This window comes from Myotis yumanensis, unplaced genomic scaffold (assembly GCF_028538775.1).
Source record: "Myotis yumanensis isolate MYYU_CA2020_CCGP unplaced genomic scaffold, mMyoYum1.0.hap1 SCAF_5, whole genome shotgun sequence".
Taxonomy (NCBI): Eukaryota; Metazoa; Chordata; class Mammalia; order Chiroptera; family Vespertilionidae; genus Myotis; species Myotis yumanensis.
Genome location: NW_027223756.1, coordinates 23,088,728 through 23,116,650, shown reverse-complemented (window position 1 = coordinate 23,116,650; position 27,923 = coordinate 23,088,728). Strand labels below are relative to the sequence as shown.

General features: G+C 38.4%; 1 protein-coding gene across 2 annotated transcripts in view; it reads left to right on the top strand.

The window, feature by feature from the left end:
• SPINK5 (serine peptidase inhibitor Kazal type 5) overlaps positions 1 to 27,923 on the top strand; it is a 69,954-nt gene that overhangs the window by 30,369 nt on the left and 11,662 nt on the right. For both annotated transcript variants that reach the window (XM_070414655.1, XM_070414654.1), the window contains exons 10-26: positions 205 to 292; positions 1,523 to 1,650; positions 2,893 to 2,968; positions 4,898 to 5,025; positions 6,281 to 6,359; positions 6,694 to 6,821; positions 9,334 to 9,382; positions 11,845 to 11,972; positions 13,824 to 13,911; positions 16,294 to 16,421; positions 17,062 to 17,125; positions 19,380 to 19,507; positions 20,925 to 21,024; positions 22,630 to 22,757; positions 23,650 to 23,722; positions 24,422 to 24,549; positions 24,981 to 25,059. In XM_070414655.1, the coding sequence (XP_070270756.1) occupies positions 205 to 292; positions 1,523 to 1,650; positions 2,893 to 2,968; positions 4,898 to 5,025; positions 6,281 to 6,359; positions 6,694 to 6,821; positions 9,334 to 9,382; positions 11,845 to 11,972; positions 13,824 to 13,911; positions 16,294 to 16,421; positions 17,062 to 17,125; positions 19,380 to 19,507; positions 20,925 to 21,024; positions 22,630 to 22,757; positions 23,650 to 23,722; positions 24,422 to 24,549; positions 24,981 to 25,059 (1,720 nt within the window). The remainder of the gene's footprint in view (positions 1 to 204; positions 293 to 1,522; positions 1,651 to 2,892; positions 2,969 to 4,897; positions 5,026 to 6,280; positions 6,360 to 6,693; positions 6,822 to 9,333; positions 9,383 to 11,844; positions 11,973 to 13,823; positions 13,912 to 16,293; positions 16,422 to 17,061; positions 17,126 to 19,379; positions 19,508 to 20,924; positions 21,025 to 22,629; positions 22,758 to 23,649; positions 23,723 to 24,421; positions 24,550 to 24,980; positions 25,060 to 27,923) is intronic.

Genomic DNA, 27,923 nt, shown 5'->3' with positions numbered 1-27,923 from the left:
CATGAAGGCAAAATGAAAGAGAGGGATTCTTTGGGGAAATAGTGGAGATTTCAGTTTGATAAGGGACTTTAAGGTGATCGGAAAGTGTTTGTACAAGAACTCAGGAATATCTAGCTGTTTTTCCTCTTGTGCCTAAATGACAGTTTTATAAAATGAAGATTTAAAGCATTATAATCATTTATTTGCTTTTGTTTCTTTCTGCAGAAAACGGCGTTTTTCAGAAGAAAAACATAAAGCAGATGAAAACCTGAGAAAGGCTGAAGAAAAAGTTAAAGTTAAAAGAGAAATCGAGGTGAGGATTAGTTTGATCAATCTAGTTAGAACTTTTATGGTATGTATATGTATGTATGTGCATTTTACTCTGGAATACATTTTCAATATTGGTTCATTTTTTCTTCACTACTAATAGGTATTCTGGAAACTAATTTATAGTTATTATTTTATATGAATTATAAGAATAAAATAATAACTATAATATTACAATTTTTAAGCTTTATTTGGAGGAAATTAATCAAGTCATATTAGTAAAATGGTTCCCTATTCCTAAATGAAGGTATATATCAAAGCATTACCTGACTCCAATTTTTCCCTTCCTTTCCTTTCTTCCTTTCTTTTTTTCTATAGTTTTCCTTACTTCAGTCTCTAGTCACTCAAGTCCTCCACATATCTCACTGGATAGTCTTTCTAAAACAAAGGTTTGATTGTATTCTTCTCTGCTATAAATATTTATCGTTTTCCCATTTCCTAAGAATAAAGTCCAAATTCCTTTCAAAATTTAGGGGTCTGGTTTTGACTTATCTTCAAGGTCTCCTTTTTGACCAGTTCCCAAACCTTTCTCTCTTTGCCCACTATTTCTTTAGCCACTATGCTCATGACAACAAAGGATTAGCTTGAAATAACATGTCCTTTTATGCCTCTATGTCTTTACATATAATTCTTCCTCTTGAAGGACTTTTTGCCACATTGTGTTCCTGGAAATTATCCTAATGATACAAATCAGATAAAAGCTCTTCTCTGAACTTCCACGAATTATTCTTTCCTTTGTGCTTGTGTGCACTTAATTCTGACTTGTGCCATCTCTTAGCTTTTTATATTGTAATTCCTTATCTTTTTCACTTGAATGATAGAAGAGCTGAGCCACATTTATATTTATATCCCCTTAACTTAAAAATTTGAGGATGAGCCTAAATCCTAAAAGTTTTATTTTTATTCTTAATTCCTCTTTTTAAATATTTTTTTATAAAGAGAATCCAACCTATGAGGGAAGGTGGGGGGTGAGGAAGTAAGAGATCAACCAAAGGACTTATATGCATGCATATGAGCATAACCAATGGACACAGACCAGTGGGTGAAGGGGTGTAGGGATATGTGCTGGGGGTTAGGGTAGCTGAGGAGAGGTCAATGGGGGAAAAAGGAGATTTATGTAATACATTAAACAATAAAGAATTAAATTAAAAAAAAAGAGAATCTAAAATTTATAAGCATGAAACTGAATCTCAACTATCTCATTTTCATTATTCAGAAACTCTGCAGCGAATATAAGGGTCATGTGAAGAATGGAATACTTTTCTGTACCAGAGAAAATGACCCTGTCCGTGGTCCAGATGGGAAAATGCATGGCAACTTGTGTTCCATGTGTCAAGCCTTCTAGTGAGTATAGAGCTTTAGATTGTCAAGAAGTAAAGGGACCTTACAGCTAAACTAAAAAATCAACTTGTTTCACATATGAGGAATCTGTGGCTTGAAATAGGAAAGTGAGTTGAGTAAGTTACACTGAAAATGTTAGTAACCACGATGGGAGTAAGTACCTAGAGCTATTTATTCCAAGGTATCTGTTTTGCCCTCATTTGTCACTCATTCTCTTAGCACTGGAACATTCTGATAAGCATGAACTTGTACAAATACCAAATTTTTCCTACTGTTTAAATTTCATATTTGAACAGTTTATACAAGTTTATAGGCATCTCAACTTCCAGAGGCATAAGGGCCCAAAGTTAGTAATGTAGAAATTGATTACTAGAGTTAAAGTTGCCCATGAAACAACCATGAACCTTATAAAATTACAATACATGATGCTTTATATAACATTTTTCACTAAGTTACAATTGATAGCTTACTTTCAAAATTTGGAGCTACTCTTAATTGATGTGATTGAACTTAGTTCAAGTAATTGATTCACATTTAGAATCTATGGCCTTTTGCTTGATTGCTAATCATGCATGGTTGAAATAACATCAGTTAACTATACGTATCATGCAATTCTATTGTTCAAAGCAAATTTAGGCTCATTTGGTTTACCATGGTACATGTGGCCTTTTTCTACCCACCATACATTTTGTCTTTAGATAACATAGCTATGAGTAAGCAATACATTTGAGATGAATTAATAAAGTTAGTGTGCATGATGAGGTAGATAGTTCATAGACTTAAGGGGAAAGACCTTGACTAGTTGTAGTCATACCCTGAAAGTGTAGCCAAAACTCTCTCTGCCTCAACCTCCTGTCATGAAACGAGGGGACCAGTTGATACGCTTTGTTACGGCCACCTTCAGCCTCCAGGTGTAATGTCACCACAGTACTAGTTTTGATAATCTCCTTTATGGACATTAATGTTGTTTCTTTTCTGACCACAGGCAAGAAAGGTAATTTAGAGAAAGCAAGTTTTCCAGATGCACAATTACACTCTTTCTCTCAAAGTTAAGCAGAAACTATGAAGAAGTTATGGTATCTTGCCATACTGGAGGCTGATTTGTTGCTTCTCATTGGTATGTAGTGATAAAAGGACAAAATCGCTTCTTCCTAAGGAGGGAGGACAGTTTAGCAATGCAGGAATATCGAGAAATTATTACCTGTATATTTGGTCCTATGGCTCCTCTCATTTTCTCTCATTCAGCCAAGCAGAAGCACAAGAAAAGAAAAAGGCGGAAGCAAGGAATAAGAGAGAACCTGGAAAAGCACCTTCATTTGCAGTGAGTTGAATACATGCAATAAGTCCTACTTAGCATGATAATTGGAACATACTTCAAAGAGCCTAAAGGTTGGAATGTTGCCCTATAAAAACCCCAGAAAATCTTAACCCTTCAATCTGGGGATGACATTGACAAGAATGCTGTGGGAACTTGATCAATTCTTGCTGCTTCTGAGACTAACCATGTACAATAAAAATAACTTATCCAAAGCCTGAAAAACTGAGTTATAGTTTCACCAATTACAGACTGTGCTGACTTTTGCTTACCACCTTTCAGAAACTCTACATGCATATTTTCTACATAAGAATTTTTGAAATTTCACATCTGAGATAGGATAAAAATACCTTAATCCCACACATCAAAAAAAGCATAATTTTTAGCGTGGCCAGTGTTTCTCAGTGGTTGAGCATCAACCATGCACCAAGAGGTCCCCAGCTCGATTCCTAGTCAGGACCCATGTCCCAGTTGCTATTCAATCCCCAGTGGGGCATGCAGAAGGCAGCGGAATGATGTTGTTTCTCTCTTATCGATGTTTCTATCTCTCTCTCTCTCTCTCTCAAATCAATAAAAACATTTTTTTTAAAAAAAGCATGATTTTTACCTCTGAAATGTCACAATATCTGTTCCCATAGCCTTATGTAAGTTATTATCACCTATTGTTTTGATGAAAGTCTCCTAATCTTTCATCTAGGTTTTGTTTTATCCCTTTTCCAGCTGTCCTCCCACACACAGCCAGAGTAACGTTTCAAAATATTATTCGGGTCACAATACTGCTCTGCTTAAATCCACAAATAGCTTGTTATATATTTGATCAAGGATACATCTCAATCTCCTTGTCTGCTTATTTGGCTTCCTTTTTTTTCCATTGACTCATTCCTCCCCACACCCATCCACTCTCCAGGCCTTCACCCCAGTGTTGTCTGTGTCTATGGGTTATGCCTATATGCCTATAGCTCTTCGGTTGATCTCTTCCTCCTCCCCTTCGCTCTGAGGATCCTCAGTCTGTTGCATGCTTCCATGTCTCTGGATCTATTTTGTTTGTCAGCTTATTTTGTTCATTAGATTCCACATAGGAGTGAGATCATGTGATACTTGTCTTTCTCTGACTTATTTCACTTAGCATAATACTCTCTAGATCCCTCCATGCTGTCTCAAAGGGTAAGAAATCTCTCTTTTTTACAGCTGCATAGTATTCTGTTGTGTAAATGTACCATGGCTTTTTTTTATCCACTCAACCGGTGGGCACTTGGGCTGTTTCCAGATCTTAGCTGTTGTAAATAGCACTGCTATGAACATAAGGATGCAAATGTTCTTTCTGATTGGTGTTGCAGGCTTCTTAGGATATATTCCTAGAAGTGGGATCATGGGGCCAAATGGCAGCTCCATTTTTAATTTTTTGAGGAAACTTTACCTGTAATCAGAAGTTGATGTTATTTTATATGCCATATATGCCATGTAGTTTTCTACTCGTATTTCTCAGCTTATCTTAACAATCCAGTATGCATATTCTCTAATGCATTAAAAAAGGAGTAAATCCTATTTACTCTTCATGGTCTTAATCAAATTATTCTTGTTCCCTGACATCTCCCCTGCTTTCTACAATCAGATTTCATGGTCCCAACTTCTTGAGTTCTCAGATTTTATTGTACCTCTATGTTCACACTTATTTTATTCTGTTCAGGTTATAGTGGAGTTAACTTGTTTATTTCTTTTATTATATTGTGACATCCTTTGTATGTCTTATTTGCTCCCATCTCTTAGCAACTGATGAGTATTATTTGTTTAATTGAACTTTACATTTGAGAGAGAAACAGCTAAAATCCTGGGCTCAAAGAAACCTTACATTAGTTTCTGCCAATGCAGATGTTTTTATCTACTGCTTTGAATAGATATGAAACATATGTCCCACTTATTTCTCTGTTTTGACAGGAGTTGTGCAGTGAATACCGCAAGTATGTGAGGAATGGCAAACTGCCTTGCACCAGAGAGAACGACCCCATCCAGGGCCCAGATGGGAAAATGCATGGCAACACCTGCTCTATGTGTGAGGTCTTCTTGTGAGTAGAGCTGTAGCTGGAAAATGTGGGAAGGTTTTGTCCTTTCTTCAGTTTCCTTATTTTTTTAGCTTTGATATTTTATTTTTTAAATTGGGTTTGTTTCTTTATCAATGGCATTGTGCCACATTTTTTGCACCATGTCATAATTATGTAAGAATAATTCCCATATCTCGATCACTGATTGGTTAAGCTCCCACGGAAGTGAGAAAAGATGTAGACCAAGGACCTGACCTGTGCAGAGTGGAGTATGAAGTTATCTGAAATCACACCACTGATCCCCAAGCAAACAAACCAATATGCAAAGCAGTGCCTCAGTCCATACACAGAACCTGGAGGAATGACTTAGAATAAGGAATGACTGGGATCTGGTGGAGTTGACTCCTCTCATGTATCTTGTCAGCTTAAAGAGCTTTGTTGAAACCTACTCTATGCTCCTACCCCCTAAATTTCTCCCTCATAGTAATCACAGTCAGTAGTTGTAAATTTATCCATGTGACTATTTGTTTAACGTTTCTCTGTTCCACTAGATAATTATTATTATGAAAGGGATTCTAGAAAATGTAAGCACTGAGTTCAGATTAACTTTCTGCTTCATTACTATGTTCAATTATGAGAGAGCCACTTCAACAGGAAGACAAAAACATATTTAGAGGAAATGGAGAAATGCATGAAAACCATGGCCTTTGACAATTATGAAGGCTTAGCACACTTAGCCAAGGGAGAGTCGCAGTCTGGAAATGTCCAAGTAGTTTTTGTCTTTAAATGTGCAAACAGGACTAGTTCTAGGTTGTCTCCATGCGTGAAAGTGGGGCCAGTGAGTGGAACCTGTGGGAGACAGGTTCGGCTCAATGCCAGGAGGCTCTTTCTAAAGCTGAGGACTTCAAGGATGAAATGACCTAGCATGGGATTTCAAGGATGAGATAGGTAGAAAATTGATGGGCAGATTAGAGCAAAGCTAGATAATAACCAGAGATACAGTTGTGAGTACTGGAAGTTTAGAAAACCACCTCTGACTAGGTTTGACATCCTTAGTCTGAATTTATTAGTTCTATGTCCTGTCAGTTTTCTCATCTGTAAATTTAGCTTAAAATAGTACTTCCGTTACATGCACTTGTGAGGATTTCATTAATATGAGTGCAAGGTTAGGCACAGAATTAAATTACTATTAACTATAGCAATTAAATGATATTTGAGATCAACTTCAACCTGGAGATTTTATGACTTATTTCTTTCTTTCTTAATCACTCTCTTTTAGCCAAGCAGAAGAAGAAGAAAAGAAAAAGAAGGAAACTGAATCAAGAAATAAAAGACAATCTGAGACAACTTCCTTTGAGGTGAGGGGACCTTCTCCAAGTCAGAGGCATGTGGACCTGGGATCCATAGATGGCATTCAGTGAACCCATAAGTTCCCTGAGACTGTAGGAAACATGCGGACAGTTTCTGTTTGTGTGTTTGTTTACATGTGTGCATAGACACATATGTGACTATTTTTCAGTTGAGGATCCATTATTTCATCACTTGAAAATATTCATGTCTTCAAAATTAAGAACTATTCTAAAATAAGCCAATTGCTGATCCCCACTTAAGAAAAAGTCCAATCACCAGTTATTCTTGCAATATGATCCAACCTGTGTTCAATACCTCAAACTTGCCTCCTCGATTTCACAGGAATTGTGCAGTGAATACCGCAAGTATGTGAGGAGTGGCAAACTGCCTTGCACCAGAGAGAATGACCCCATCCAGGGCCCAGATGGGAAAATGCATGGCAACACCTGTTCCATGTGTGAGGTCTTCTTGTGAGTAGAGCTCAGAGCTTCTGAAGGAGTGGGGAGATAGAACTAAGAGAAATTGTCAAACCATTGCAAAAAATACATTTTCCTCTTCAGTGTAGCATTCAATTTTGGGTGTCACATTTAAATAAGCTAAAAAAAAAAAAAAAGCACAACCCCAAAATAGCAAGTAGAGAGCTTTCAGGTAATTATTGTGATGTAAAAAGAAACAGAATAATTTCTTTTAGGATATTTCAGAACTCAGAATCTTTCATTCAGTAAAGAAAACACTCTAAGATAATCTTACTCATTGCTTTTAGTTTTGTGCAGGATTACCAGCTGAAATAGGAAATGGAGGAGATTACATGTAAAATATCATTATGGTACACAGCAAAATTTAGAAAATTTTATTTTAATTTACTACCTGTCTACTCATTTTGTGTGACCTCAAGGAATAGAATTAAAATGGATGAGAGCTATGGGGGACAGGTCTGAGTGCAACATGAAGATGAACTTTTTAACCGTTAGAGAAGGAGAGGCTGCTTCGGGAATGGTGACTTTCTTGTGTAGGAGTTGGATGCCCGTTTAAAGGGGACTAAGATATAACTGTACAGTAAATGACATGCTGTGTCCCCCGAAACAAGCCTATGATTCTGTAAGTCTTTTGCTCTTTGTCCAAAGGGATACTCAAATTTATCTTCTATCTGCCAGAATCTCTGGATTTAGGATTTAGTCATGCAATCTTTTCTGGTAGAAAAGAACAGAACCCAGAAGATTGATCCCATAGTATTTGGACCATGGAAGCACTAAACATCTGTTAGATGGAAGTCAAGATAGTGACCATGTATTCATTGTCATCAGCATTCATTGAATGCATATAATCGTCATGTTCTTGCCAAGAGCTTTGCTACCTAATCTCATTTAATCTTATCAACAAACATGAAATAAGTTCTGTATTATTATAAGTTTTAGATGGAAAATTAAAGGCTCAGAGAGGTTGTGAATGATAGAAAAATCAACATGATCAACCTGTGGTGGTTGTATTTAGCTGTATGTTGGCATGTGTCAGTCTTTTGTTCTTTACCTCTACATTAATCTCCCAGAGACAGGAAGTCATTCTGCCATCTACTGGTCAACTCTGGTACTTCCTAATAATTTCTCTATATGGGAAGAAAATGCTTCTTGAATTTTTTAGTCAACTCAGACTCATGATAAAGTTTAGATCAGTTTTCCTTTTAAATAAGTATGAGAAACCTCACAATATTGGAGCTATATAAATAATATTCTCCCATCACTCTCAAATTTCATATCCAAAAGAAACAAAGTTTTTTCACCTCATATTTTATGGATATGTTAGTAAAGGGTATTGACTTTCTTGAGAATCATTCTTCCCTCGATAGCCTTTTTTTTTTTTTGCACACTTCAAAATCATATTAAAACACTCTTCAACTTTTAAAAAGTTTTAATTTGCCCTAACCGGTTTGCCTCAGTGGATAGAGCGTCGGCCTGCAGACTGAAGGGTCCGAGGTTCGATTCTGGTTGGGGGCATGTACCTGGGTTGCGGGCACATCCCCAGTGGAGGTGTGCAGGAAGGAGGCAGCTGATCGATGTTTCTCATCGATGTTTCTAACTCTCTATCCCTCTCCCTTCCTCTCTGTAAAAAATCAATAAAATATATTAAAAACATTAAATTATAAAACTTTTAATTTGATTAATGGGCAGGTCTTACGTTGATTAGAACATAGTAAAACATTTTCAAAAGTTATTTTATATTTATCTGTCTATATAATATGATTAAATTGCTTATGTTGTAGATTCAATTATGCCATAGATCCATTCACTGAACTCAGCTTGCAACCTGTTAGTTATCCAAAATGATTAAGAACTGTCACTCTCACTTCACTTACATCATATGCCAGTTTTTGGAGAAGTCACTGTTAATAATGATTACAATGATGAGAATACCAATCACTTATACCACTTTTGTCAATCATTTTGTTATGGACCAGATACTTACTCTAATTGCTTTAATGTATCAACTCATTTCAGGCTCACAACAGTCTAATGAAAAAAGTATTCTTACTACCTTTCCTGTCTCTCCTTTATCCTCCCCATTTAAAGATGAGGAAGCCACAAAGAGATTAAGAATTTTTTGTGCTTCTTATGCAATCTGGCTTGAGTTTTTCCTCCTAACTGCCATGCTATATTGCTTCTCAAAATCCAAATATTACCAATTTATAAAGAGTGGTTGTAGATGCAAAAGAATCAGCAAATAAATTCTTATTGCAGTGTATTTGCTGGGAAGCTAAACAGATTTATTCAGTAAGGGACTTTCTCTTGCATCCCATTCTCTTGAGGAGAGGTGAGTCATTCTAATCTATTTCAATAAAATTACAAACAACTATGATTGGATCTTTGGTGTTACTTGAGAATAGTCAAAGCAATGAATGGTCAACTGGTAAATGTGAAGAATCTATTCAACTGTACTAAGATTCATTTCTTCTCTTTCCCCCCATACTCCTCTTCCTGTTACTTATAGTCAACAAGAAGAAAGAGCAAGAGCAAAGGCTAAAAGAGAAGCTGCAAAGGTAATTTTCTCAGGAATGCTAGTGCTATGCCTTGGCACTGTTTTTCTCTGTAATAGCATTCTAGCTATCTCATCAGCAGAAATGTTTTCCTGTTCAATCTTCATGCCTGAAATGAACAAAAAGAACCTTTAACCTGAGGGAAAATGATCTTGATTAGGAGTTTGCAGAGGACCAATTTTATTGCATGATAATTCAAATTTTTAGTTTCATTTCATGAAAATTGGAGTGTTATTAACTTTGTACGGGATATTCTCCATATTCGGCTTTTCTTCATTTTCTGTTTTCAGGTACATATTATTAATATCAATCTTTTTAATTTACTAATTTCAATTTATGTAATTCAAATCTCTGTTATTTATAATACAAAGTACAAGACTATAACATTCATATTAGTCCAATTTACAAAACTTTGCACAGATATTTATCATGTTTGTTCTTTGTCACTTCCCAAATATGGAAGAAATACTACTATTTTCACTCCTAGTTAATGATTAGTACATACATTTTTGACTTTGACTTTCTAGTTATTTTAATCTACTGTACTTTTTCTACGTGCTTTTATAATTTTACTAGAGGCCCATTGCATGACATTCATGCAGGTGGGGGAAGGCGGCGTCCTCAGCCCAGCCTGCCCTCTCCCAGTCCAGGACCCCTCGGGGGATGTCCAACTGCCAGCTTAGGCCAGGGGATCAGGCCTAAGCTGGCAGTCAGACATCACTCTCAAAATCTGGGATCCCTCGCTCCTTACCACCCACCTGCTTGCTCCTTACCACTCAGCTTGCTGTTCCTTAGCTGCAGGCTCCTTACTGCTTGGCTCGCTGCTCCTTAGAGCTGCTGTGGAGGTGGGAGAGGCTCCCACCACCAGCATTGTGCTCAACAGCTGTGAGCCCAGCTTCTGGCTTAGTGGCTGCTCCCCCTGTGGGAGCACACTGACCATCAGGGGGCAGCTCCTGCATTGAGCATTTGCCCCTGGTGGTCAGTGCACATCATAGTGACCAGTCATCCTGGTCGTTCCACCGTAACGATCGCTTAGGCTTTTATTATATAGAAGATAATTTTACAAATAGCAGAACAAAATCTTTCTATATGTAGATGCTGGATTACTCTCATATTAGAGTTCTATACAATATTTACCTTTATGTATTCTATCTCCTAGCAATAGCTGCAGAGTATAAGTCTAATAATTTATTTGGGGAAAGTTGACACAGTTTAAAAGTTTACGTTTAAACTGACTCACTTTCTCAATAACTTTCTGTTAGCTGAAACCATTTTTTGTTGGTAATTTAGAATTGAAAATTTGTTTTATCCATAATATCTGATGAGTTGCTAAGTTGTTTTAGATTTTTCAAATGATTTTAACACATTCCTTTTTCTCTCCACTCCTGTTGTTGTTCTCCGGTTTTAAGTCCACATGCCCCACTTTAACAAGTAACTCCCTGAAAGGTGTCACCTTTTCCAGATGTCATACTTGTTCTCTCTTCCATATCTTTATTTCAGATATTTCTTTATTTTTTAATTGAGCATATTTTTCTCTTTTTTTCTCAGACTCTAAAGACAAATAAAGGTTCAGCAATATTCTTTTTTTTTGCACATTATTTTAATTTTATTTTTTCCTAGCTTTCTTGAGATATAATTGACATATAACATTGTATATGTTTAAGGTGTACAATGTGTTGATTTCAAAATGATTACCACCTTAGTTTTAGTTAACTCCTCCACTTCACAGAATTTGTGTGTGTGTGTGTGTGTGTGTGTGTGTGTGAGAGAGAGAGAGAGAGAGAGAGAGATAAGAATGTTTAAGATCTACTCTTAGCAACTTTCAAGCATATAATGCAGTATTGTTAACTGTAATCACCATGTATGGTAGGTCCCCAGAGCTGATTTGACATATAACTGGAAGTTTCCAGAAGTTAGTACCCTTTGAATGACATCTTCCCATTTGCCCCCCGCCCTCCAATCCCTTGGTAACCATTCTACTTTCTGTTTCTATGAATTCGGCTTTTTTTCGTTTCCACATAGAAGATCAAGCAGTATTTGTCCTCTGCCTCACTTACTTTACTTAGCATAGTGCCCTCAAGTTTCATCCAAATTGTCACAAATGGAAAGATTTCCTTTCTCATGAAGGCTCAGCAATATTATCAGTTCCTCTCTTTTGAGGCCTATTGATTCTTCTCACCTTTGATCTTTCATAGCTTTAATAGACTGATGTGCAACACAACATATATATTTTTCTTTATCAATTGTGTCAGCCTTCTTTTACAACTGGATGGTAAGCACGCTCAGGAGAATGATGAGGATGTTTACAGACCCACTTTAGTGCCAGGACAATTCTGAGTCTGTGATATCAGCTTTGAAAAGATTTACTGATTTTTCCTTCTTACTCTTTGCCTATTTCTCATAATAGGCGAAGGTACAGGGAGGGTAGAAAACTGCTCTGAGAAAGTATTTTCTTCATTTTCCAGGAGCTCTGCAGTGAGTTTCGGAGCCAAGTGAGGAATGGAATGCTCATATGCACCAGGGAGAATGACCCTGTCCGTGGCCCAGATGGCAAAATACATGGGAACAAGTGTGCTATGTGTGCAACTGTGTTGTGAGTATCTACCCTTATCTCCCCCATGGAATTTCTTCATCATTAATCATCCCTGAATCTCACATTTTTTCCCAGAAATGTATAGATCATATACTTTATGCTAGGTAATTTTAAAAGCACTTGGACAAGACATTAGGTAAAGTTGAATCAAATAGTGACAATATTATTCTCTGTTCAATAATCCTTCTATCTTCTAATTAAATAATGGGGGGGAAGTCTTAATTTAGTGCCAAAATTTCCTTAACATTTGATAATTAACATTAATAACAAAGAGAGAGCAGAATTTTGATAATCTGGATGGGATGATCTCTTTGGTCTCTCTCCAACCCCTGACATTTTACGATTCTGTGAGTATATTTAGATATTGGTTAAGGGAAAACCATTTAGACAAAGGTCTGTGGGTCTATTATATAAAGGCTCTTAAAGTAACCTGAATAAGAAATGGACTAGAGAGAATCATATTTATTCTTTCAGAGATATTACTATACATAGGTGAAATAAATATTCTGAGAAGTGGTTTAGTGTAGAGAGTTAAATCCCTAAGAGGCAGGCCCATGTCATAGCTATTTATTAAAATGTCTTCGAGGTAAGCCAGGTCCAGGGCCTAATGGGCCACTGTGCTACTCCATTGTGTGGGACAATATAGGAGAAGCTCATCCTAGCCAGTGTGCTAGGTGGTTAGAGCAGCAGCCTGCACACCAAGAGTTGCAGGTTCAATTCCTGGTCAAGGGCACATACCTGATTGTGGGTTTTCTCCCTAGGCCCTGGTGGGGGAGCGTTCGGGAGGCAGCCAATTCATGTATCTCTCTCACGTCGATGTTTTTTTTTTTTCTCTCTCTCTCTCTCATCCTCTCTCTCCCTCTCCCCCTCTCTCCTTCCTTTCTACTCTCTCTGAAAAGCAATGGAAAAATATCCTCTGGTGAGGATTAACAAAAAATAAAAATAAAAAAATACAGGAGAAGCTAATGACATATTACCACCTCTAGTTCTTCTCCTTCTTAGGCTCCTAATCTCCTACGGAGCCTCCAAGTTAAAATAAATTTTGAGAAAAATATTTAAATAATATCTCCTGGAAGAGGTGCAAACTCAGTGTTGCTCCTTAACTTTCACATGTCTTTGTCCAGTGTTAAGTATAAGATTTAAGTTCCTTAAAAAAGAGATTAACAGGGCAGGGCAGAAATTAGGGCTTTTCTCTCACCTGCTGGATTTGCTAGTCAAGTGATGACTAGGTTAGACGAGATAAAGGCTAAGGGTTTTTTCCAGCCTTACTATGCTTCATGTAGTAGAAAATGGCAAGAATGCCAGTCAGGCTCATGATCAACCTCCAAATATTAGTTGTTGAAACTTCTTGGGCTTGAATCATTATTGCGCTCTAAAACTTGAATTTCAACTTGAATGTTATTAAATGCCATTAAAATAATACTTATAATTTTTATGTTATAGTGAAACATGGTTTATTTTGATTATGGACCCATTATTTGACTTGGTCTCATCCCTTGATTTCATCATTGATGTGGTAGTTATTTAAACAGGAAAAGTTTCACAATTTTTTAAAAAATCAAGGCAATTGAGGCTATATTGGTTGAAGTCACTGACTAATAGAAAAAAAGACCACCTGAAGTTCACATACTAATAAAAAATCATGCTGGCTTTAATTTTTAAATGGTGTTGGAAACTACTGAATTTATCTGCATAAATGGGCAAAGTATTACCACCTCTTGGACTGGATAAAATTGTACTGAAGACTGAGTCTAACCTTTGGTCTGAAAGATCTTCATTCCTTCTGAAAATACATTACCAAAGAGAATGAGAAATTGTATTTAGCTTGCATTTTATTTTTTATTACTGCAGTGAGCTTGAAGAAGAAGAGAAGAAAACTAATGACAAGGAAGAAAAGAAGAAAGGTGAAGCTGAGAAATTTAAGAGAGAAGCAGTACAGGTAGGTATTTCCGTTCATCAGAGTTGCTCACCTATTCCATTCTCATTAGGCCAGGCCTCACTCCCTCCTTCCAATCCTACTGTCTGTAGTGACTTTGCAAACTGAGAAAATGTATTTGGATCCTCATGTATATGAAGATCCCTTCTTCCGGTTCAGTTTATTCATAACAAATTTGATCTAGTTGCTTGTGCATTTGAGATGAGGTCAACCACCCTTTTCTCTACTAAGCATGTGAATTATATTATCCCAATGAAGAAGTACATGCAGATTGTCTTGTTGTCTGAATGCAATCCAATAGAGGCAGATTTTAGATTTCCCCTATACCTTGTCATATAAAGGTGTTTAGTTAAAGAAAGAAAACTACCTTGGTTTTCATCCCAATTCCCTATGAGATTTTGGAGAAATTACTCCATAGTATCATTTAGCCTTGGGTTTGCTTCTTAACATCTCCATGATGATGATAATGAAATGATGAGGAGGAGGAGGACAACGATAATGATAGTGGTGATGGCTATTAATTATTTCATTGCTACTGTATGCAATGTGGTCTAACAATTTTATGACTGATCTTTGTAGTAATCATTCAAAGTATGTATTACTATTTGTATTTTATAGAAGAGGATTCAGAGGCTCAGATAAGAAGTTCAGGAATGTAAATAATTAGTAATTTGAGAGCAAGCAATTGGACCACAAGTTCTAGTTGTAATGCCCATGATGTACTTTAGATTTTACATACTCTTTCAATTTGTAATTTTCCCATAGGCTATGCCTCAGATCTTTATTACTTATTTCCTTTATCCTTTTCTAATTTGGAAGATCTCATTTCTTCTCCCTACTCTTACGTTTGCATCCTACAATCTACTCTCAACTCTAAAGCCAAAGTAATTATTAAAAAATATAAGACAGGTTAAGCCACCCAGTGTCTTCTCATCTCACTCAGAATAAAAACCAAGGTCATTCTAGTGGCTTACAATGCCATACACAATCTGACCTCTGCCACCTCTCAGACCTCATTTCCTACTATTCTACCCATTGCTACCCTGGTCCAGACATACTGATCACCTTGTTGCTTCTTGACAAGCATTAATTCAAGGCTCCAATTCTTATGGACTCAATAAAGTTGAGGTTAAAAACATGACTCTGGACTCAGACTGTCAGGTTTCAAATTCTGACTTCATCCATCTCCACACCAGTGGTCAAATGGTTGACATGTTTGTGTCTTAGTTTTCTCATTAATAACATTAAAGGACACTATTTTATTATTTTTTAATGAAATCTCAAGGTACTTATCCATTAATATATAATAGCACAGTCCCTCACATATCTAAAGTCCTCAATATTATATATACAATGAATTTTACCTTCTACACGGTCTTGCTCATACTCAGTCATGAATGTCCCTTTCCTCTGTTTATCAAAATTCTGACCAATTTTCATGGCTCAGTAATAGGGGATCCCTGAAGATTTTCTCCATTTATATAATATACTTAATAGTTCTATCATCTTTTATGCCAATAATTTTTCTTTATTTATCAATTATCTAATTTGTTGTATTTTAACTTATAAGTGCTTCTATGTATTTATTAAAAATAAAATAAGAATTCTTTGCTCTAACAAATTACCACAAGCTTGGTAGCTTAAAAACAATACAGACTTATTGACTTATAGTTCTTTAGGCTAGAAGTCTGGCACACATCTCACTGGACTAAATCAAAGGGTTGGTAGGGTGTATTCATTTCTAGATTATCCAGGAAACAATTTGTCTCTTTGCTTTTTTTTAGCATCTAGAGACCATTCATGTCTCTTTGCTCTTGGACCCCTTTCGTCATCTGCAAAGCCAACAACATTGCATTTCTATTTTTGCTGTCACATCTCCCTCTCACTATTTTGTCTGTCTCATTCTCCCAGTTTTAAGGATTGAACTCTGTGATTACATTGGGCACACTAGAATTTTCCAGAATAATCTCCCCATCTCAGTTTCCCATCTTTAATCACATTTGCGAATTCCTTTTGCTCTAAAGTGGTATATTCACAAGCCCTGGGTATTAGGGCTCATACAAATTTGGGAGTTGGCAGCTATTGTCCTGCCTACCACAAATTTCCTTACAAAAGGAACAGTAAATTATTCTTCTTTATATCTCTCCTGCTGCCAAGTAGAGAGTAATATTTACATTGAATTGAAGGTTTTCTAATAAGATATGGAACAACAATCTTATATTCCAAATAATGTGTGACCTGGGCCTCTGAAAAGCATCTTGGCTATTATCAATCTTCTGCATCACCTTTTCCATTTATCATTTATGTTTTGGTTCATTACATCATAGTTTTCAAAGGGGTAATGTGAGGAAGCTTTCTAATACTTAGTTACCTGATTGTTGGCAGGAGCTGTGCAGTGAATACCGTAACTATGTGAGGAACGGACGACTTCCCTGCACCAGAGAGAATGACCCCATTGAGGGCCTGGATGGGAAAATCCATGGCAACACCTGTTCCATGTGTGAGGCCTTCTTGTGAGTAGATCTTCAGGCACTGCTTCTGCTGATTGGAGAAGATATCTTCATCTGGGGCGGGCAACAGAGAGGATATTGGAGGTTTTCTCTAGGAGGTAGAAAATGAAGGCTATCTTTGAATTGAGTTCAGTGATTTCCTATGATAAAGCCCTAGAGTTAGTACATTTCTTTGTAGTGTTTTCAGTGCTCTGAAAGGCACTTGAATCGCCATCAAGAGAGGACCATGTGCTAAGGGGAAACTCCCCCGAGCTAATGGCATACAAGGACGGGATTTCTGTTCTCTGCATACATACTGTCATGAATAACCTAAAGATGTAATCATTGGGCCTATCGATTGGAAACTTGCTAATATCTAGTCACTGTTTTGAAGTATTCTAGCTGCATTCTGGGGAGAAGGACAAATCTCTGTTTTCTAAAAGAAATATGAAAATATATTTGCTGACTCACTGTGGCGTATTTTATTGTTTAAGCAACACCAAAAGCAAGAATAAGACGGGGGGTGTGCATTTGCCTTTTTACTCCCAAGCTAAGTTGGTTATGATATGGAAGGAATGGAATATTTCTATCTGGAGAGACTTCCCCTTTAGGAAAATATGTACTGGGTGCTGGGAATGATTCTTTCCACCATTCTCTCCTATAGCCAGCAAGAAGCAAAAGAAAAAGAAGCTGAATCCAGAACAAAAGTTAAGAGAGAAACCAAAAAGGTAACTGTCCTGGAGTATTCAGACCTGGAGTGAAAGAATGAGGTTTTGTAGTTTCTCTTTAAAAATAATTCATGAAATTACTGAAGCCTGTGTGAGAGAACTCGAGGTTCATTTAGTCTTGAGGTTAACAGAATTTTCTTAGAGGGCCAGAAAGTAGATATTTTATATAGTGGTTGTTCAGTCTCTGTCACAGAGACTCTAGTTGCTATTGTAGCTCTAAAGCAAATGGGCATGGATGTGTTCCAATAAAACTTTCTTTGCAAAAACACTGGTGGGCCAGATTTGCTCCCAGGCCATAGTTTTACTTGCAAACTCCTAATTTAACTTATTCCCATATTTTTAAGTGACGATTTAAAGCAGATAGAAGTACTTGCTTAGAAACCTAATGGGAATATTGATGTCAGAATCCACGTCTTCATATTTCAGTTTTTACAATTGAAACATGGAAACAGTGGAATTCAAACCGGACTCCCTGATACCGACCTAGCATTATTTCTAACACACCATGCAGGTTTAGATGGCCACATTTGTCAAACTGGGTTTGTTTCTTGCTTTACCCTTAAATATTTCTGGTGCCAGCAGTTTGGGGGAAAATAGGAAAGCAACTTTACCAAATAATATTTTCTTGATTTAAAAGGACTGATTCCAGTTAGATTTTTTTTCCCATTTGGGGTTTATTTTTTTGCCCCCATCAAAAACTATTGACATTAAAAGTAATTTCTAAACAAAAGCATCACACTTGGAATTCTGCAAGATTGTTTTGTTTACAATTTTATTTCCCACAATTGTGGGTCTGGATTTAAAAATAATATGATATGCTCATCTGATTCACTTTTCAATATTTGCAAGAGAAAGTTCTTCAGAATCAGATTATTTCATCTTAGCTACTACTTACAAACTGTCCTCTCATACCACATTTCTTTTCATAACTATGACCAGTTAGGAAATCTGGCAGCGAACCTTAAAGCAGAGTTGGGAGAAAAACTCAATTTTGTTCTCATTGAGTTTCAATTTGAACTTAAAGATGCAAACAAACAAATAAAGCCCCTCAAAGTCAATCCTAAGTGCTAATCTATGATCTTAAGTGATTTCTTACTCTCTATTAATTCCTCATATAATTCTGGAGCGAACATTTACTGAGTACTTCCGAGATGTCAGTCATGTGTATTATCTCATGTTATTCTCTTAACAACCCATGACATATATGGAATACTTAATGCATATTGGTCTTTATTATTTTAACCAAGTGGAATACACTTCCGTTTTATAGATGAGGCAACTGCGGCACAGAGAGGCACCCCCCATCTGAGGTCTCTCGATGGCAGACTGGAATTGTAATTAACAGTATGGTGTAGCTGTCAAAGCGTTAGTGCCTGTCTAGACACACCTGAAACATTATATTAGATTCTTTAGGAAAGGGGAGGAGTTCAGAATGAGAAATGGTACTGATGATTGAAACAGAACGACTGAGTATCTGGCATGTTTAGCTCTTGGAAGAGAACACAGGGAGAAGGACAAGGAAAGTTTCTCCAAACATGTGAAGAAAATTGTTCTCAGTTTCTCTGAGGAAGTAAAATACTTGGACGTTGTTTACGGGTCTAACGAAACATACTCATCTTAATTGCAATGACATCTTAGAAGAATCAAACCTAAGATTAGGGAACCTATAGGATTTACTATTTTGTAAGATTCCCCAAAAGTAGCACTATGGCTAATTTGTTGGAACAATCTAATAGAAATTTTGGAATCAACTATATGGAAGGTAATGGACTCCTTATTGCTGCAGGTATTCCAGTGCAAATTAGGTAACTTCTTGGCAGGCATGATATAAAGGGGATTGAGATATAGTATGGGTGGTTGGACCAGATAAACTTTGAAGGTCTATCTAAACCCATTTTTTTTTATTCTATGATGTGTTCAGTGCTTTGTGTATTATTTTTTATTATAACAGAGATGGACAATAAAACCCAGAGTAAGAAATGTGACCAGTCCTCAGAGACCCACTTTATTAAAAGATTACTCCTTGTTTGTGATTGCAACTTCAGTCTGAATTCAGGGGCTAAATCTCAAGGGGGGAGGGGGGAGATATACCACCTTTTAAGTCCTGTGTGCTTAGTAGGAATTGAGCAAAACAATTGCCAGAAAAAAAATCCTTAGGTCATTTTCTCTTTTTTTTTAGGAAGCACTTAGTAGGAACCCAACAAAGTAATTTCCAAGAAAATACCCAAGCTCTTACCTTTTCTCCTCCTTTTAGGATACATGCGGTGAATTTCGGAGCCTTTTGCAAAATGGAAATCTCTTTTGCACACGAGAAAATGATCCCGTGCGTGGTCCAGATGGCAAGACCCATGGCAACAAGTGTGCCATGTGTAAATCAGTCTTGTGAGTGCACAAAGGAAGCCCCTGCTGTGGGTCAGCAGAGCTGGGGAGGCAAAGAGCTGGGGGGATAATAAGTATTGCAATTCTAGAAATAGACAATATATTAGATTGTTATTATATTCTCTGGGTGGAGCCTATCAATAGATCACATTTGTCTCGATAGAATTGTTAGTCCTTTGCTATCATTGTATCCCTTCTCTGGATTATTTTTTAATTTCCTCTGGGAAGAAAACACACCAATTTAAAAACAATCTAACTCCTCTGTCTATACTTTTGAAAATACCACATTTTCAGGAAATGAAAATTAGCTCTTTACACAATGTTTGGAAGTACAGCTAAATTATTTCTTATTCAACAGTCATTTACGGAACATCTACAATGTATAATGTGTATAATGGTTATACAAAGATGAATGAAAGAATCTTTCGAGAAATCATATAGTTCATTAGACATTAGACATGGGCATTAGTTAACATAATACACTGCTAAATGACAAATGAGGTAGACAGTATGTTATACTGCTTCAGGAAAGGGAAAGTTAATAGCTTTATTCAGCTATAGAACTTCACCTTAAATCTGGATAATATGAGGACAGGAGTGAAAAGAATGAGAGCAAAAGAAGGGAACAGCATAGGTAAAGATCTAAAATCAAGAAAGCTGTCATATGTACAGTAAAGTGCAAGTTTTTACATTTAGTTAATACTTAGCCACTTCACCAGCTTTGAATGCCAGATCTAGGATTTTTTATTCTATCCTATATAGAGTGGAAAGGCTGCTAAATTTTTAGGTAGTAGATGAATATGATTCCTTTAAGAAGATTCCTATGTCGGCAGTATAAAGGAGAATAACAGAAGGGAGGGACTAAAATTAAGAAGGCTCCAGGCGGTAGTAGGGGTTTGCAAAGACCCAGTGTAAAGTCACTAGAGCACGGGAAGTAGGATAGAAGGTGAGCAGGGTCAGCATGGGAGACACTGAAGGTGAAATCAGTGTCATGTGGCAACAGCTATCTGAGCCGACCATGAGGGAGCAGCGAGAGGTGACTCCAGTGTTTTGTTCTTCATGGAAGGGAGAGAATCCAGGAGGAAGAACACATTTGGTAAAGAAGATAGTTATTTTTGGACCTCTTAAATATGAAGTGTTTGAGAGAAATACCTGGAGATTCAGTGAGCCTTTATGAAATGCTAATTAAGTACTCACCTGGTCTCATTTGTGATTTGTAAACATTGGTTTCCTTCTATGGCAATGAAGACTCTGCATAATTCATCTTTTTATTTTCAAAGAAGGCCTGCAACATAGTAGATGTTCAGTAAGCGCTGGTGAATTCTGTACCAATCTAATTTGACCAAAGGATGAGAAACGCATAGGCATGCACTCCACTCTGTAATCTGTTATCCCCTGTCTCCCACTTTCTAATTTCCAGCCAGAAAGAAGATGAAGAAAGAAAGAGAAAAGAAGCAGAAAAGCAGAGAATTGCTACAGAGCATGATTCCAACGGTGGTGGTGGTGGAGGGAAAGCTCAGGTGAGAGATTCCTCTAATTTCATAACCAGGGTGAGCTCACCTCATTGACAGTAGGACCATGGCAAAGGCTGTGTGGTACAAAGTGAATGTGTGTAGTGCTGAGTGTGAAGATGTCCTTGGAAGAACAGTGGGTCGTCCCCTTAAAACTTTAGGGTAGCACCTCAGCAATTTTTAGTCTCTGCAGGGCTCATTGTGTCCTCTTTAAACCTGGCTGGAATAATTAATGTGATGGCCTTATCCCAGTCTCCTGGCTTCTCTTTCTACAGACTAGCCCTCATGTCAATATGGATCACAGGAGAGAACATGGTGTAAACGTGGTTTCCCATCAGTGTCACATGCTCTTCGTTTTCTTTTATTTTTCTTGCTTTCCCTGAATGCAGTCACTTTGTTGAGGTATATTTTCTGTTCGTCCAAGGCAGCATAATATGGTGAAAGAGCATAGGTTTTGGGATCAGATAATTTGGGGCAGTGGTCGGCAAACTGTGGCTCGGCAAACTGCAGCTCGCGAGCCACATGCGGCTCTTTGGCCCCTCGAGTGTGGCTCTTCCACAAAATACCGACTTCTGCACATTGGCCACGAAGTTTCAATTGCACTCAAGGGGCCAAAGAGCTGTGGTTTGCCGACCACTGATTTGGGGCACAACTCTGCCCCTTTCACTTAAGACTTGTGAAGCATTCGATCAGTTACTTCATCTCACTGAACTCTAGTGTCCCTGACTTAGCAGTACTCTTACAGTGATAATATGAAATAATTTAGGCAAGTGTTTAGCATATTTCCTGAGATATTCTTAAATGTCAGCATGACGGCGTTGCCTATAAGCCCTCGCCTTGAGTGTGTGAACACAATTTCATAAGATTATAGCCACCCTATTGCTCTCCTTACAACCTTGGGATATCAAGACCATTTCTTTGCTTCTAGATCTGACAGAGGCCCAATATTTGCCTTTGACAAATGTTGGCATTTTTGTTTTTCTGTCTTTGCTCCTTTAGAAGGCTGAGTTCTCATTCTCAAGTAATAGAAATATAAAGAAGCTTTGTCTGTCTTCTCCATAATTTGCTCAAGTATATCTTCCTTGGCATTTTGCATAACTTTATGCTTTCTCCCAGCATTTCATTTTCCTTCCTACAACAGAGGTCAGCAACTTTTTTAAAGTCCAGATAGTAAATATTTTGGGCATTGTGGGTTATGTGGTTGCCGTTGCAATGTTCAACTCTGACATTGTTGTGGAAGAACAGCCATAAATAATATCTAGAATGAATGAGGATATTTCAAATTTTATACATAAAACATTATGTATAGGCAACAGGACAGATTAGTTCTATAGGTTATGTAATTGCTGACCCTTGATCTAAGCTGTTAAATTTCACCAACTTTGTATTTTCCTGTGTGGAACAGTAAAAGCAGCAAAATTAGGCATGACAACTGACCATCATAGGATATGGGTGGTCCCAGCCCACTTTTTCCTGTAGATAGCAAGCCTAGATCTTATATTCCATGTAAGAAAAGGTTGCCAAGAACATTTCTTACTCAGATTATTTAACAAATTTAATAACAATACAACAGACCATGTAAACCAGAAGACCTGTCCTCTTTTCTCTTTTCAGGACCAATGTGCTGAGTTTAAGGATAATATGAAAAATGGAAAACTCAGCTGTACCCGGGAGAGTGATCCCGTACGTGATGCTAGTGGCAAAACATACAACAATAAGTGTTCCATGTGTAAAGAGATACTGTGAGTACTTCCATTAACAGGCATGTCTGAAAGATAACCACATAGTCCTCCTGGATGAATGCCTAGTTCCCTACATGAAAACTATTCTTTTTGCTAATTCCAAAATATCATTTCTCCTGCTTCCCCTAAGAAATGATAAGAGGTTAAAACACATGATGCTAAGGTATTTCTCAATCTTCTATCATGGGCTCCATACTTTTAAAAAATAACATTATAATAAGTTGACCTACAAATCAAGATAGCAGAATGATGAGTTAATGGGGAATTAAAAATTACAACTTATGAAAAGGTTAAATAACTGAGGAAGCTGGCCTTTGAGACCTGAAACTTGCTTTAAATATCTGAAGGGTTAATATCAGAAAGATGTAATGAGTCAGCAGGCTTATTCTGTGTTGTCCTGAAAATGTGAAATAAGACTAAAGGATGGAAATTATAGGGAGATATATTTGGACATAAATAAAGGAGACTTTAAAATTACTTGAGTTGATCTACCTAGAATATCTACCTGTGATGAAGAAGCTTTTTTAAAAATGTTTTTATTGATGTTACAGAGAGAGGATGGCAGAGGGATAGAGAGATAAAGACATCGATGAGAGAGAAACATCAATCAGCTGCCTCCTGCGCACCCCCTACTGGGGATGGATGGAGCCTGCAAGTTGGGCATGTGCCATAACTGGGAATCGAACTGGGGACCTCTTGGTTCATGGGTCAACGCTCAACTACTGAGCCATACCAGCCAGACAAGGAAGCTTCTTAATAACCCAGCTGGCTGTCCATGATGGGGACATGCAGAGACATTCTCTGTTCAGGAAGAGATCTAGGATACATAAACTCTAAGGGGCCTTTGAAACCTGGGTACATGTTAACAAGATGACTCTTGACTCTTTTCTAGGGAAAAACAAGCAGATGGAAAAAATACGCATTCTGGCTATAGAGCAAATGGGACTGAATCAGCATCAGGAAAGGTGAGTTATTTACTTGGTTTTGGCAAGAATGGTCTTTCTGTAAGTCAACATTTGACTATCAAAAATATGGAAAGAAGGTGTCATTGTTGCCAACCTAGATCTTGCCCTTAGATCAGAAGCCATCATTAATGTAAATATCACTGGCAACTTGGTCAGTGTGGAAATTTAACATCAAATGGAAATCTTTCAGTCTTATCCTTTACAAAGCACTTTTATACATAGTAGTTTATTTAATTCTCTCAATAGCCTAGTAAAATTTTGAGTCAAAATCTTCAGTTCTTCTTCTTCTTCTTCTTCTTCTTCTTCTTCTTCTTCTTCTTCTTCTTCTTCTTCTCCTCCTCCTCCTCCTCCTCCTCCTCCTCCTCCTCTTCCTCCTCCTCCTCCTCCTCCCCTTCCTCCTCCCCCTCCTCCTCCCAAATACAAGCAAGAGTTTATTTAGAAAGTCATAGAGGTAAGAGAAGTGAGCCATGGAAGAAGTGAGCCAGCAGAGCTGCATGGGCTCAGGGAAAAAGTTCCAGAGGCAAAAGAAAGGCCATTGGAACTTAGGAGAAAGAGAGAAACAAGGAAAACATGCCTGAGGGGAAGGGAAAGACATGGGCATGCTCCATAGAGAGAGCCACCCAAATCTTCAGATTTCAAAGCCCAATCAAATACTGTATGAAAACAGTCATTCCTAATGTAGTCTTCCCTTCTTTTCAGGATCCCTGTGATGAATTTAGAGGCCAAATGAAAAATGGACAACTTCTCTGCACCCGAGAAAGTGATCCTGTCCGTGATTCAAATGGCAAGACACATGGCAATAAGTGTGCAATGTGTAAGGAAAAACTGTGAGTATTTTTTTTTTAAATGGGCCTTTGAAATAGAACCAGAGTAATGGAAGCATCAAACAGACTGTTCTACCTATGAGGGAAGATGGGGGTGGGGGAGGTGAGAAGGAAGGGGGTAAGAGATCAACCAAAGGACTTGTATGGATATGAGCACAACCAATGGACACAGACAGATGAGGAGAGAGGATGAGAGCATTTGCTGGGGATGGGGGTGGCTGGGGAGAGGTCAATGAGGGAAAAGGAGACTTATGAAATACTTAAAACAATAAAGAATTTAAGTTAAAAAATGGGCCTTTAATTGTGAGTCTTAAAATATAATGATCATTTCTCATCAATTTGAGAAAATGACACATTTTTAAAGACAGATATAGTAATTAATGAGGTGGTTGTTCACTTTGGTTGAAATGTTTCTTTCCATTCTTTTCTTCTAGGGAAAGGGAAGCAGCTGAAAGAAAAAAGAAAGAAGACAATGACAGGCAAAACACGTCAGAAAGGAGCAATGAAAAAGAGGTAATATATGTTAATACTTAAATCTGGATGGTTGTTTGTATGGTTAATTTATCCAACAAATATTTGTGAAATGTCTTACTCTGTTGTAGTCATTATCTACACTAATAAAAGAGAAACATGGTAATTAGCGTACAATCGCTACCCTTCCCATTGGCTAATCAGCATATCCTTATGCAAATTAACTGTCAGCCAAGATGGCGGCCGGCAGCCAGGCAGCTGGAAGCGAACATGAGGCTTGCTTGCTCCAGTGACTGCAGACTCCAACGTTCCCTGCCTGACTTGCCGGCCTCTGAGCTGCAACTCTAAGAAACATTGTAACAAATATAGAAGCTAAACAAAACCCCAGAAACCAGCTTTCAGCCGGCCGGGATCTCAGAGCTGGAGTTATACATTGTTTCAATTATAGAACGCAAACAAACAAGATACCTGCTTTCAGCAGCGGAAGCCTCAGAGCTAGAGCCAGAGCTAAAGCTGGCCCAGAATTAAAAAAAAAAAGAAAGAAAGGAGCAGTTGGGAGCTTCAGTCAACTGCCAACCTGAAAGCAGCCCTCAGCTCCTCACCCAGATTGGCCAGGCACCCCAGTAGGGACCCCCACCCTGAAGGGTGTGTGACCAGCTGCAAACAGCCATCATCACCTCATCCAGGCTGGCCAGGCACTACAGTGGGGACCCCAGCCGGCACCCCAGCTGGCCCCCAGGCCTCTATCCTATATAGTAAAAGGGTAATATGCCTCCCAGCACCTGGATCAGCAGAGCCACAAGGCCTCCTGGCATCGGATCAGCGTGACAGGGGGCAGCGCCCAAACCGGCTGATCACCCTATGGCTCTGTGTGTGACAGGGTGCGGCGCCCCAAACCCCTCCCCACAGGCCCTGCTCTGTGTGTGACAGGGTAGAGCCATAACCTCCCCATCGGCCCTGCCCTGAGTGTGAGAGTGGCGGCGCCACAACCCCCTGATCGGCCCTGCTCTGTGGGTGATAGAGGGCGGCGCCCTAACCCCCTGATCCACCCTGCTGTGTGTGTGACAGGGGGCGGTGCCCTAACTCCCCTATTGGCCCTACTCTGTGAGTGACAGGGGGGAGCTCCTCAACCCTCTGATCAGCCCTGCTCTGTGTATGACAGGGGGGAGCTCCCCAACCCCCTGATGGGCCCTGCTCTGTGCGTGACAGGATACGGAACCCCAACCCCCCTAATGGGCCCTACTCTGTGTGTGACAGGGGGCAGCGCCCCAACCCCCTGATTGGCCCTGCAGGGTACGGAGCCCCAATCCCCCTGATGGGCCCTGCTCTGTGCGTGACAGGGGGTGGCGCCACAACCTCCCCATCGACCCTGCCTTGAGTGTGATAGGGGGCGGTGCCCCAACCCCCCAATCAGCCCTACCCTGAGCGTGACTGAGGATGGCATCGCAACCTCCTGATCCGCCTTGCTCTGTGCATGACAGGGGGCAGTGCCCCAACTCCCCAATCAGCCCTGCCCTGAGCCCGACCAGGGGCTGCACCTAAGGATCGGGCCTGCCCTCTGCCACCCGGGAGCAGGCCTAAGCCAGCAGGTCGTTATCTCCCGAGGGGTCCCAGACTGCGAGAGGGCACAGGCCGGGCTGAGGGAACCCCTCTTTCCCCGCCCGAGTGCACAAATTTTTGTGCACCAGGCCTCTAGTAACTATAATAATGGTAAACAAGAAAGACATGGTCATGTCCGTGCAAAGAAATAGCATGCTCATCAATGCCCTAAGAGCACCTCTGATGCAAGTACGGCAATCTGTCGGGCCAGTGACAGTTGTCAAACTATTGTTGCTTTCAAGTGAATTTCTTTTCTGAAGATTTAAAACAAAAACAAAATAACCAAGCAAATAGATACCCAAGTTACAAATAAGAAAGCATGTATCATTGGAGCTCATGATGATAAATTCTTGACTTGGCATTACAGTGCCATCTTGTGTTCAGTTTTGTACTTTAACACAAGATGTCAATGCTTTACAACACCTACATAATATATGACACAGCTCACTCTCTGCTAACCCATTTATGAGCTCCAATTAGAAGAGTGAAATTTCCCCATTAAGGTTTTCCCATTAATGAGGCAACTTTTCATTGTCTATACTGACTAAACAAAATGAAACTTAATAGTAGTTATCATTTTAAAAATATGTTGGGGATATCTGCAATGCATTTTGGTAAATGAATGGTTTTGCGAAAAGGCTTTATTGTACAACTTCGATGGTATCTACTGGCCATTTATTCTACTTGTAATCCTGGTTAATTTTTTTTCAATTATTTATTATCTATTTTAAGAATGGCAAACAAAAAATTCTTCCTCTGTATGTATATATAGAAAATGTCCAGATATTGTGTGTGTGTGTGTGTGTGTGTGTGTGGCAAAAAGGGAGCTGTGGAATAAGCAAAGTGAAATAAGCTTTACAAAGCATTTGCATTATCATGTTTAAACCATCCCCAAATCTATGTAGTGGCTGGTATTTTTCCAGTTTTACAGTTCAGAAAAACTCAGAGACGGTAACTACAGACAGATAATAAATGGAAGATCCAGACATTGCACCCATAAAGCAAAGGTTGCAATACAGAAGGTGAATGCTATCATAAATATGTATGTATTGGTATGCTGGGCACTTGGAAAGGGAAATCATTCTAGTAGCTTTTAAAAATGATAGCTGTGAAGCATTTAATATGTTAATCAGATATTGAATTCCAGAAAAAATTTTAAATGCTCAGCAAAGGCAGGTCTAGAGTTGTCTATGGACATCACAATTTAAAGAAAGAAAGATAACTGTAATCTAAATTACTAGCAGTATTTGTAAGGTAATCTTTCCATATATCTACTTTGGCTCTTTGCGCTTAACAGAAGTTCAAGA